Source organism: Canis lupus, chromosome 17 (assembly GCF_048164855.1).
Source record: "Canis lupus baileyi chromosome 17, mCanLup2.hap1, whole genome shotgun sequence".
NCBI lineage: Eukaryota > Metazoa > Chordata > Mammalia > Carnivora > Canidae > Canis > Canis lupus.
The window spans coordinates 54,429,084-54,442,088 of NC_132854.1; the positions used below are offsets into that span (position 1 = coordinate 54,429,084).

The following is a 13,005-nucleotide window of genomic DNA, read 5'->3' on the forward strand; positions in this document are numbered from 1 at the left end:
AGAATGATACATACTTCAGGTAAAAAAAGACCATAGTTACAACATTAGCAGAGTCTTCCAAAGGAATTAATTATTGAATCATTAAAAATTTATTAATACCTATTATATACTTGTGTCTTAGGATCTGCTAAAATTAGGCATTATTCTCTTCTTTGACTAGGCAATAAGATTAAAGTTTCAAGATGCTGAAAACAAAAACAAAACAAAAAACTCAAAGGATCTGTTCCTTAACTTCTATCAAAGATATAGGCAACCTCCTATCAAAGACAATACATTATCCACATTGCTTCTAGCTTTCTACCCAAAGTGAGATTTCTCTGGATGTTGTAATAGGACTGGACTACCAAATGTCTCGTTTTAAAGTATAAACATAGAGACTGATCAGCAGCTTGAATCCAAGCTTTAAGGGATAGCTAGGCCACTGTTTCAAATAGAAATGATAGGCTATGATGAAATCCAGTCATAACCTACCTGCTTGTTTTATTCAGAAACAGTAAGAAGGAAGGTCTTCTTTTAGTCTGTAAGTATGATTTCTAAACCACAAGGAGCTTGTAGTAGGTTGAATGGTGTCCCTTTGTCCTGCCAAGATGTCCATTCCTAACCTCCAGAAGTTGTGATATGGTCTTATTTGGAAAAATGATCTTTGCAGATGTAAATAAGTTAAGAGTCTTGAGATGAGATCATCCTGGATTTAGGGTGGGCCCTAAATCCAGTGACAGCTAAGAGACTGACTATGCAAACAGTGGCCGGACATATATATATATATAGCACTTTCACCCACAACCTGCAGCAACCAACTCAGAAAACCATCCTGCTATCTAAAGTCACCAGAGCAGGAAGCCATCCAGCTATCTATATCAGACTCATAGGAAGCCAGACCACTATCTCTAATAACAATTCCAGAAGCTAAACAATAAGTCTTATAACAACTGGCCCCAAATAACCAGTGTTTGATGAATAACTAACAGCTTCCCTAATTTCTGTCCCCACTTCCAACTTGGGACCAATCAGAGAAAGCCAAAATGCACACTCTTAACCAATCACATAGGATGTCCTGCTTTAGTTAACCTACCTACAGCTTTCCCATGCCAAGAGCCCCAAGTTGGGGTATCATTGAAGATTTTCCTTCTCTCCACTATGAAACTTTGCTACTCTGCCAACACAAAAGTGATGGCTGATTCTCCTGCCATAGCAAACTCTGAATAAATAACCTTTGCTTGTTCTCATATGGTTGGTCATTATTTCCACAGGTGTTCTTATAGCAGAAAGGTAGAGGGAGATTTGAAACTCTGACACACATTAAAACCATATGAGGATGAAGATATAAGAGTCCCAAGTCACACAGCTCCAAGCTAAGGAACAAACACCTGGAGCCACCAGAAACTGGAAGAGGCAAGGAAAATGAGACACTTTGAAGGGAACATGGCCCTGACAACACTTAGATTTGAGACTTCTGTTTCTATGAGAGAACACATTTTTGTTGCTTTAAGCCATCTGGTTTGTGGTAATTTGCTATGGAAGCCTTAGGAAGTTAACACAAGGTTTTTAACAAGGAAATTTGCAATATTATATTTACTTTTCTGGAAAGACCCATGAATCTTAGTGTGAATGGCTTAAAAACAACTGTTTACAGTTTTTGAAAATTCCACTTGTTCTTTTAAGATTTATATGGTGACATAACAACTTCTGGAGATTTCAGAGTGCCTGGTGGCACAGTTGGTTAACCATCTGATTCTTGGTTTTGGCTCAGGTAATGATCTCAGGATCATCGGATGAAGCCCTGCCCCAGGCTCCACTCTCAGCTTGGTCTGCTTAAGATTCCCTCTCCCTGCCTGTCCCCTCTTGCATGTGCACATGCTCTCTCTCTCAAATAAATAAAAATAAAAATTAAAGAACTTCTGGGGATTTCTCCAACGGTTTCCTGAACAGCCAGGTATCAACTCTGTCCTCAAAATGCTCTAGGTCTCTTTAAGGGAGATAGATACCATGTCAAATAATTCAAATGTAGATGTATAGTAGTCACTCTGTTAGTCTACCTGCACTTAACCTCTAATCAATTAACTCATTCTATCTTCTTTGTAAATCATAAGCTGCTAATTTCCACATCATGCTGAACGGTTAGGAAACCACTCTCCAGTGAATCTGCCTACTTCTGCTCCTATCAGTTGAATTGTACAGTTTGACAGTGAGTTACCTGTGTTTGTTCCCAAACCTGTTTATGCCAGTTGTACCTGTTATTGTGCTGGTTAAAATGACTTCTAAAAAAAAAAACTTAGAAAAAATTTATGTACTATCAAGTTCATCCTTATAAAGCATACACTTCAATGATTAATTGACTTTTTCAATTTATTATTAGGCTATGGGTCCAGACTGCATCAATGAGAGGCCTTCATCTGCATGGACAAAATGCTAAGGAAGAAGCAATTAATTCTGGTGAGAGAATGGGGATTCAAGGAAAGTTATGATTGAGCTTGAAAGATGTTAAACAAGTAGCAGTTAAGTAAGCGTAAAAAGAGAAGAGTGTTCTAAGTACAAGGAATAGCATATGTAAAGGCTAAAATCTTGTAGCTCATCCAAGTAACAGCCTTTTTTAGTTTGAGTGGCTTGGGAGTCAGGCAGTTGTTTTTTCAAACCTAATTATGCATCTGAATCATCTGTATAGATTAAAAACAAAATAAACAGCAAAGAAAAACATGCCCAGACTTGACTCCCAGAGATTCTATTTCAAATGTATATCAAGTGGAGTCCCTAGATTTGTTTTTAAGTTCTACTTGTAGTTCTGATGTGCAGCCAGGAGAACCACTGGAGTGGGGTGAATGAGGATGAGGGAAGAGTTAGGAGATGAGGCTAGATAGTCTAGGAAACAGTATGTAAATATAACACAATAACAATCTCTTCCCTGGCAGCTTTCCCACTTTGAAATATTTTAAAAATTTTTACTGCCCCTACTGTTTCATAAAAAAAAAAAAAAAGAATTCCCACCATTGTCTATAAAAACAGGGATAAATATTTTAATCCAGCGTTGTAACTCAAAAGACCTCTATTTTGCTCAAGGTAATATTTAACATAAAACAGACTCAGAGAGTGCAGTGTGCACCTTCTGATCAGGTGTACCATCTACTGCTAGGGTTCTTGACAAATGCCCTACAAAAATCATGAAAACACAAATTTTGACAAAAATATCTGCCAGGGATATGAACAGCATATTCCTATCCTGGGTTTGTGATCCCATTACCCCTCGTCAAATAGAATGGAGCACTTGCCCATCTCCAAGTGCTTTTCTAAACTCCCAGGTACCTAGGACTTTTTCTCTTGCAGGAGAAATTTCTTCAGCATTTATCACCTGAGCAACAATGAAGACAAAAGGGGTCTCTCTTTCCATCACAACCAGTTGCACAGGAAGCACTCTCTCTCCTACTTTTTTTCTTTTTTCTTTATTTATGATAGTCACACACAGAGAGAGAGAGAGAGAGAGAGAGGCAGAGACACAGGCAGAGGGAGAAGCAGGCTCCATGCGCCGGGGAGCCCGATGTGGGATTCGATCCCGGGTCTCCAGGATCGCGCCCTGGGCCAAAGGCAGGCGCCAAACCGCTGCGCCACCCAGGGATCCCCTCTCCCCTACTCTTGAGGGCTGGACACATCTCCCCTTTACCTTAGCATCTGCCTTCCACGTAGTAGATGTTCAATACTTCTAAATGTATGCTACACCTGTACTCTTCGAGGTTAGCCGAGGGTGCTAATTTATCACAATTCTAAGAGTCACTGCCTTCTAGCTTTCTACGAGGGGTCCATATTTTTAAATGGGCACGTAAGACCTGGTCAGTACAAGGAAAGGAGCTGTAAGGAGTGTTGGTCCGGTCAGCAAGGAAGGTTCAACCAAGTGTTTCTGGGAACAACAACGACAAAAACCGCACTTAAAAAAAAACAAACCCCAAGAACTACAAACGAACTCCACCCCGAGGCCGATTACTGGAACCTGGATGGGGCGAGTCGCCAAGCGCTAACACGAGCCGGTTCTCAGGGATGGATGGGCTCCGGTGGTTAAACCAAGGGGCCGGCCCGCACTGCTGGCGCTCGAGGGCTGGGCAGCGCGCTTGCGGGGAGGACTCCCATCCGCAAACGGTCGTCTGCGATTTGGCCTCCGCGTCGCTCCCACCGCCCCGCTCCCCTCACCAGCCCGCCAACCTGTCAGCCGCCGGCGCCTCCGGGTCACCGGCCCGCCCTCAGGCCGCCGGGCTCTCCCCTCGCCGGCCCCGCCCACCTCCTCGCCGGCCCGCCCCTCGCCCCGCCCCCTCGCGGGCCCGCCCGCCGCCCGCCGCCCGCCCTGCTCCCCTCGGGGTCGAGCCCGCCTTCCCGCCGCCCGGTTCTCCTTACCCACGCGCCGGCCTGTCAGAAGCCCCGCTCCCTCACGGGCCCGCCCTCCCGCCGTCCCGCTCCCGCCCGGCTCCCCCCACCCCCTCAGGGGCCCCCCGCCAGCCTGTCAGCCGCCCCGCCGCCCGCCCGGCTACTCTCGAGGGTCTGCCCGCCCTCCCGCAGCCCGGTCCCCTCAGGGGTCCGCCCGCCAGCCCGTCGGAAGCCCCGCTGGCCTGTCAGCCCGCCGCCCCCTTCCCCGCCCCCTTCCCCTCCCTCACGGGCCCGCCTTCCAGCCGCCCGGCGCCCTCACCTGCCCGCCAGCACGTCAGAAGCCCCGCGGGCGTGTGGGCCGCCCCGCCCCCTCGCGGCCCCGCCCCCTCGCGGCCCCGCCCCCTCGCGGCCCCGCCCCCTCGCGGCCCCGCCCCCTCGCGGCCCCGCCCCGCCCCCGCCCGGGCTCGCCGCCCGCCGGCCCGCTCCGCCCGCCCCCCGGCCCCCACTAGCTGACGGGGCTCGCTCGGGCTACGAGCCTCTGTTCCTGTTTCTCTTCCCTCCCTCGGGCGGCGGAGGGCGGCCTCGCCGGGCCCCGAACTCGCCCGCGCCTCCCTGCGGGGCGCCGGCCGGCCCGGCCTTCCGAAGCCGCGGGGCCGCGGCCGTCGAGCTCCCGCCGGGCGGGGCGCCCGTGGCCGGTCGGCGGTGAGGCGGGTGAGGCGGGCGGGGCGGGCGGGGCGGGCGTCGCGGGGTCGGACTCAGGGCTCCGAGCGCGGCGCTCGTCGCTTCCGGGTTCCCTCGGGGCCCGAGGCGGGGGTCCTCGGCGAGGCGGGCGCGGGCCGGCGGGCGGCGGGCGGCGGGCGGCGGGCGGGGGGCGGGCGGAAACCGCCTGGGCGGCGTGTCCGCGGGTCAGCGGGTCGCGGCCGGGCGGGGCGGGGGCGCCCCCTGTGGCGGGAGCCGCGGGGGCCGCGCGTCCGGGCCGGCGCCGACCCGGAGTGCCCTGTGACTGCGGGGTCGTCTCAGCCTTTACCCGCTTAAAAGCGCGCATTCTCGGTGCAGCTCCATTGAACCTATTTCTTAGGAAGAGGTGGGACCCAACATGCCAGTCACGTCGGGATTAATGATGTCTTGTAACATAAGTTGACACCCTGTAATTAGAAAGAGGACTTTGTCTAAGTCCAGTAATTCCCTACTTAGAATTTGCTGTGTAAAAAAAGGGGAAAAAAAAAAAAAAGAATTTCCACACAGAAACTGGAACTGTTGTTCTGCTGGAAAGATGCACAAAATCACTTTCCTGAGAAGTGAATTAAGAGATGGTTCAGGTCTCATGGTTCTCTTAAGGCAAATAATGGACTATTTTGTTATGGTTTTATTTTTTTGTTTTTTAATGTTTTTAAAGATTTATTTATTCATGAGAGACAGAGAGAGAGAGGGAGGCAGAGGGAGAAGCAGGCTCCATGCAGGGAGCCCGACGTGGGACTCGATCCGGGGAACTCCAGGATCACACCCTGGGCCAAAGGCAGGTGCTAAACCACTGAGCCACCCAGGGATTCCCCAGCCACCCAGGTTATGTTTTTTTAGATCAGTGAAACTTTTTCTTTTAAACGTAGGTACAAATTTCTGTTGTAACTATAAGAAGATTGATACGACCTTGCGTTCTTCGGCTAATTTTTCTTTACAGGTGATTTCCTGGGAGGCGCAGAAATCATTTTTGAAGAGCTTTGCACCTTCGTGGAAGGATGGCAGAGGCAGTGTTGGTTGATTTCTTTGGTTTGCAGTTTAACTCTCAGAAAAATAGTCATCAAGCCTTGCTGAAGACACTGGACGCTGTCCGATTCCACCATGCTGCCAAGGCTAAGTTTCTTTGCATAATGTGTTACAATAACATCAGCTGTGAAAGGGATGGTGCGCATAATAACTGTGAATTAGAAGGAAGCAATGGATTATCAACTCTCTTGAGAGAATTTGAGACTGTTAGCAATCCTAGTATGGCTGCCTCTTTGTATACTATTAAGCAAAAAATTGATGAAAAAAATTTGAGCAGCATTAAGGTAATTGTATCCATGCACCGGAAGACGTTACTGAAGGCTTTTATTGATCAACTCTTCACCAGTGTTTACAATTTTGAATTTGAAGACTTACAGGTGACTTCGAGGGGAGGTCTTTTGAAACAATCCACTGAAGTAAGCATGATCACAGCTCAAGAAGTAGAAGCAATCCAGAATGAAATACAAACGTATTTGAGAACTCTGCCAGCACTGAAAGGAGAGTTAACCATTATCACATCTCCGTTGATCTCAGGTATGTTGAACACCATGCTGTTTTTACTATATACATGAAGAAACAGTCTTTCTTTAGAGGTTGTTCACCTTTTTTCCCACCTTTCTCTTGTAGACTATAGGAATTTTTTTTTAAGATTTTATTTATTTATTCATGAGAGACACAGAAAGAGAGGCAGAGACACCACAGCCAGAGGGAGGAGAAACAGGCTCCAGGTGGAAGGAGCCTGATGTGGGACTTGATTCCCACCCCCACAATCCCCCCTTCGCCCCCCCAGAATCTGAGATCATGCCCTGAGCCAAAGGTAGACGCTCAACTGCTAAGTCCCCCCCACTCCACCCCACCCCACCCCACCCCCGCATCCCAACTATAAGATTTTTGAGTTCACTAATATGAGAGGTCAGGGATATCAAGGGATGGTCCCTTCAAAGCCCCCCTAGATAAATAAATTTTCTTTATGCAAATTCAGCTTTACGACAACCCCCCCGGCCTTCCTTTAAAAAGAGATTTATGACACTAAGCATCTCTTATTTAAAAATTCTGATACTTTAACTCATTGGCACCTTCACAGAAGAATGAAATTTTATTTATTTTATTTATTTATTATTTTTTTAAGATTTTATTTATTCATGAGAGATACAGAGAGGGAGAGAGAAGCAGAGACACAGGCAGAGGGAGAAGCAGGCTCCATGCAGGGAGCCCGACGTGGAACTCAATCCCGGGACTCCAGGATCATGCCCTGGGCCAAAGGCAGGCGCCAAACCGCTGAGCCACCCAGGGATCCCCAAGAATGAAATTTTAAATAGTCAGTGTTACTCTTTGGTTAAACAATATTTACCGTGGGCTATATGCTGTTAGGAACAAAGACAAGTGGGACAGAGGATACTCTTTGAAGAGCAATAATCCCATGGGGAAGGTAAAGCAAACACAAAGTCATATGTAACAAGAACACATGGAGGTACAGGGAGCTGTAGAAATCAGAGGGTTTGTAACATTTTATAGTCTTTTGCATGGTTTATTTTTAATCTTTACTACTTCTATTCAGCAGATATTTTTTTACATGGATTTACTACAAGAACAGGTGGAATATCTTACATCCCAACTCTTAGTTCATTCAATCTCTTCAGTAGTTCCAAACGGAGAGATCCCAAGGTGGTGGTTCAAGAAAATCTGCGTAGGTTGGGGAATGCTGCTGGATTTAACGTGGAGAAATTTTACCGAATAAAGGTAAAATTTTGTTTCACGTTTTAGAAGATCTAAAGTATATTCTTGACTGTGCTAATGACTACATGGACTTGAAACAAGCTATTTAACTTTTGCATCTGGTGTTTTATCCCAAATTTTTAGGATAATGCTTATGGTTGTTTTTCCTAGATCTGTACAATAATGGTCTAAAAATCAATCCTATGACAGACATCTTTTACCTGAATCTCCTTGTGTCTAAAAGTACAGTTAATTCTCAGAGTATAGTAGCACTACCCTTTTTGATTTAGAAGGAAGATTCCAGAATGGTGAGAGAAAAAGGCCATTATTTTCTAAATCAACATTAGGAAGAACTAGGATCATTACTGATGCCTTGTTTCGTAGAGAGTCCTAGCATTATTTGGGTCAGGAAAAATAAAAAATATCTTTAATTTGGTAATTAATTTCTTTCCATAAATAGTACTATATGGAAAGTGCTACAGGTGAAGATTTCTTCATCTCTAGTAGGAGATATTCATGATGGACTGTATTAAATTTTTAAGTGTTAAAGTTTGCTTTCCTTGGAGTAAAATATGCAGAGATTACAATATCAGAAGTTAAATGACAAGTAAATTTGATGTTTTACCATATATAGAAGTAATATTTTTAATGCTTGCTAGTAATATTATACTGGATATATAATTTTGTACAAAAGAACATCTTCAGAAAAAGCTTATGGTATGAGAAATTCTACTTTCAAAATATTTTTCTCAAACATCTTTGGTATTAGACTGATCATGCCAATGACGTCTGGATTATGGGAAGGAAGGAACCTGAATCTTACGATGGAATCACCACAAATCAGAGAGGAGTCACAATAGCAGCTCTTGGTGCTGACTGTATGCCAATTGTTTTTGCTGATCCTGTCAAAAAAGCATGTGGGGTTGCCCATTCTGGTAAGTATATTTAATTACGCATTTAGGATTTTACCAGTTTTATAGTACAAGAAAAATTATAGTTTATTTCTGGTGGGCATGACAGGTAATTACTTTACATGGTATTAAGTATAAAAATAGGAGTAGAGCCAGCATATTTTTATTACAGGAGCAGATACAAGCAGTACCTGAGTTATATGAATCAAAGTAGAATTCCCAAAGGAAGCAGTACCCAGGATGATTCCTGAGGAGTTTGTTGTAGGACTTGACTAGGTGCCAGTGTTTCTCAGCATTTTCTGTAACATTTTGGACAAGATAATCTTATATTGCAGTTTGCTTGGCTTTCAAAATTTCTAATACCAGTAGCTCCTCCAGTTATAATAACCAAAAACAAAACAAAAACAAAAAACCCTTGATGCTTTTCAAAACACTCCAAAGAGTGTGTTACTGCCTCTGATTGAAAACCTTTGAAGTCTAAGCAATGGGGAATAGGAAGATAAGACATGCTGGAGAAAGGTATTCATGAAGATGAAGGGGCAGCATCCTGAGTAAAGGTATGGAGGTAAGAAAAAGCAAGCAAAGCAACACAGCATTTAGTTTAATATGTTATGGTCTAGTGCCTTTATTCTCCAAAGATAGGGATTTTTAGATGCTGTGTTAAGACAGATCAATTGGAATTCATCAAAATTTAAAAACTGTACATCAAAGGACACAGTCAACAGAGCTAAAAGGCAACCCATAGAGAGGGAGAAAATTCTTGCAGTTCATATATCGGATAAAGGGTTAATGTTTAGATTATATAAAAGACTCCTACAACTCAACAACAACAAAAAAGCAATAACCCAAATAAAAATGGATGAAGAGCTTGAATAGACATTTCTCCAAACATGATAAGCAAATGGCCAACAACCTTGTGAAAAGATGCTTAATGTCACTAATTAGGGAAATGCACATCAAAACTACAATGAGATATAACCTCACACGTATTAGGATAGCTCATATTAAAAAAAAAAAAAAGAAAATAACAAATGTTGGTGAGGATGTGGAGAAATTGGAACCCTGATGCACAATTGGTGGAAATGTAAAATGGTGCAGCTGCTATAGAAAATAGTATGGTGGTTCTTCAAAAATTTTAACATAGAATTACCATATGATCCAGCAGTTCTACTTTTGGGTATATATCCAAAAAAATTAAAAGCAGGATTGCGACAAGATACTTGCACACCTGTGCTTATAGCAGGTTTATTCATAATAGCAGAGAGGTGGAAGCAAACCAGGTGTCCATAGATGAATGAATATATAAGCAAAATGTGATATAAATATTATTTAGCATTAGGAAGGAAGGAAATCTTGACACCTATTTAAATAAGGACCTTGAGGACATTACGCTAAATGTAATAAGTCAGTCACAAGAAACTGTAAGATTCCACTTACATAAAATATCTCAGGTAGTTAAATTTATAGAAACAAAGTAGAATGGTGGGTGCCAGGGGCCTGAGGGGGTAGTGGTAAGGGGGAGTTGTTACTTAATGGGTATAGAGTTTCAGTTTTACAAGATGAAAAAGTTCTAGAGCTTGGTTGCACAAAATGTGAATATATTTAACACTACTGAAGATAGTTAGAATGGCAAATTTTATGTTATTTATTCCCCCACCCCATTTTTAAAAATGTGAAAATAAAGTGAAGGAGAGAGAGAACACTACAAAGGTATAATCTCAGTGGAAACTGGAAGAGTAGAATATTTTTAAAGAAAGTGGAAGGACCTCCCATTAAATGTCTTTCCCATATCAGGTGCTTTGCATAGTGTACCTCATTTAAAAACGAGTATTTTGGGACTCCTGGGTGGCTCAGTGGTTGAGCATCTGCCTTTGGCTCAGGTCATGATCCCAGGGTCCTGGGATCGAGTCCCAGATCAGGCTCCCTGCAGAGAGCCTGCTTCTCTCTCTCTCTGCCTGTGTCTCTGCCTCTCTCTCTGTGTGTTTCTCATGAATAAGTAAATAAAATCTTTAAAAAAAAAAGGAGTATTTTATTTAATTGATTATATAGCTTAATTAATTGATTCGGTGATTTATTTGCTATTCCTGGGGTTTGAAAAATATATAAGTTGCTCATTTTTTAAGTTAGAAAATAAATTACTGTGAAATGTTATATTTTAACTTCCCTTACCTCTTTTTCTTTCTATTTACCAGGTTGGAAGGGTACTTTGTTAGGTGTTGCAATGGCTACAGTGAATGCTATGGTCACAGAATATGGCTGTAGTCTGGAAGACATCATTGTTGTACTGGGACCTTCAGTAGGACCTTGCTGTTTTACTTTGCCAAGGGAATCAGCAAAGGAATTTCATAATCTTGATCCTGAATGTGTACGGTTATTTGATTCACCAGATCCCTATGTTGACATTCGTAAAGCCACCAGGTATGTTTGATTTTATTCCAGAACTGAAAGTTTGGATATTGCTTATTGTTTCTAAAATGAAAATTATTGTAGACAATAATTAGTAACTCCAAGAAAAATTGAAGTGGTACATAAATAAGTAGCTGATGTACACATATATACAAAAACTTATTTTGATTAGGAAACCTATTTTCATTGAATTTTAAATAACAGAAATTTTTCTGTTATCTCTTATTGACTTAAAAGTGAAGGAAGATAATATTTGGCATTTGGTTTTGAGAGATCTACTTAAACTTCATATAGAAAAGTTGCCATGTGCTTCGTAGCCCTTCCTCAGCTAAAATCTAAATATAATAAACTATCCGGAAGATAGTATTTTTCTTCTGTAATTAATTAGAGGAATATATTCTTTTAGCAAAAATGTTAGACAATATAAGTATGTAGTCACTTTCAACTTTCAGTGCTCCCTTGCAATTTTGAATTATGAAGTTTTGCTATTAATAGCTGTTACTTGTCATTTCTACAAAAGAAAATTGCCTGATTTGAATTGTATTTCGATTCCAGTCAACAAAACCTTGCCCAGATTCTGCCTCACTTAGCACATAAGTAGAAAGGATTGAAATTGATTATTAAATGTGACTTGTGGAATTAGTATCATTAATTTATAGTCATACTTCATGTTTGTAAAGTGTTTATGGAGAAGCAACTTATCTGTGAAAAATCTGTTAATAGGACAAGAGATGGGAGGGCCAAATGATAAAAAGCATGCTCTATCTGAATCAAATGAATCTTATCTGCAAATACTCTGGTAACTTTAGAATTTTCTTCTAAATAAGTGCTTGAGTTTGATTATAAAATTCTAGACCCAGGTCATGTCTGCCAGACAATATGGAAGGTTTTACAGTTCATAAATGAACTTAGGTGATTAAAGTGATAAAATCTACGATTTCCTGACTTGTTCATGTTTTATATCTGAAAACCAGTTTGCATTGTTTCAAGCAGATCTCTCCCAGAATTCTTTTATGCCAATATCCATATATTTTTTTTAACTGCTTTGGCTATTGGTAAAATAAACTCTTAGTGTCTTTTGAAAAATCTTTATCCTAAGGATTCTTCTAGAACGAGGAGGAATTCTACCACAGAATATTCAGGACCTGAACCAAGATCTTAACCTCTGTACATCTTGCCATCCTGACAAGTTTTTCTCCCATGTCCGAGATGGCCTTAATTTTGGTACACAGATTGGCTTCATATCAATTAGAGAATGAGGTCAGTAGGCTCTTTCTCTCCTTTTAGCTCTCCCCTTTTCCCAACTTTCCCTCCCCTTATTTTTAAAAATAATTAATTATATTTAACTTTACCCCTTTATTCTTGTAGGAAGAATTAAGTTTCTACTTTTCAGTGGAGTAATAGAGATAGAAAAGTTAATTTTTAAAAATATTTTTTTATTTATTATGAGAGACACACAGAGAGAGAGAGACACAGGCAGAGGGAGAAGCAGGCTCCATGCAGAGAGCCCGATGTGGGACTCGATCCTGAGACCCCAGGATCACACCCTGGGCCAGAAGGCAGACGCCCAACCACTGAGCCACCCAGGTGTCCCTAGAAAACTTAATTTTTATGACCATGCTGTAATATAAAGAATAGCCACTCCTTTTCCTAACTAATGAAGAATAATCAGGCCAGTATATATGTATAAAAATAAAATTATGTTTTCTTTAAAAAATCTTGTATGTATACCATTTATCTCCTATGTACTTGACATCAGTATATTTCCATCATAACATCTTTATACCTTTCTTTTTTTATTCTTTCGATTTTTGAGAAGAAATCTTTGTATAAAGATTCTAAATCTAGGATAATAAAAAGTCCT

General features: G+C 42.3%; 2 protein-coding genes across 23 annotated transcripts in view; one reads left to right on the plus strand and one right to left on the minus strand.

The window, feature by feature from the left end:
* The window catches only part of CCDC122 (coiled-coil domain containing 122), a 43,670-nt gene extending 38,936 nt beyond the window's left edge, over positions 1–4,734 (minus strand). For 5 of the 9 annotated variants that reach the window (XM_072782978.1, XM_072782986.1, XM_072782980.1 and 2 more), the window contains exon 1: positions 3,653–3,970. In XM_072782978.1, coding sequence (XP_072639079.1) covers positions 3,653–3,660 — 8 coding nt within the window. In that variant the 5' untranslated portion in view covers positions 3,661–3,970. The other 4 variants (XM_072782979.1, XM_072782982.1, XM_072782981.1 and 1 more) reach the window with 4 other exon arrangements.
* A 161-nt stretch (positions 4,735–4,895) lies between these two features.
* Positions 4,896–13,005, plus strand: part of LACC1 (laccase domain containing 1) — a 181,695-nt gene continuing 173,585 nt past the window's right edge. For 3 of the 14 annotated variants that reach the window (XR_012010112.1, XR_012010113.1, XR_012010114.1), the window contains exons 1-6: positions 5,752–5,907; positions 6,023–6,642; positions 7,667–7,848; positions 8,594–8,759; positions 10,928–11,153; positions 12,241–12,401. Coding sequence is in view for 9 of the 14 variants with exons in the window: in XM_072782971.1 (XP_072639072.1) it covers positions 6,081–6,642; positions 7,667–7,848; positions 8,594–8,759; positions 10,928–11,153; positions 12,241–12,400 (1,296 nt within the window). In the remaining 5 variants the exon portion in view is untranslated. Of the gene's footprint in view, positions 5,056–5,312; positions 5,429–5,533; positions 5,908–6,022; positions 6,643–7,666; positions 7,849–8,593; positions 8,760–10,927; positions 11,154–12,240; positions 12,402–13,005 lie in introns of those variants that run through there. The other 11 variants (XR_012010115.1, XR_012010116.1, XM_072782976.1 and 8 more) reach the window with 9 other exon arrangements.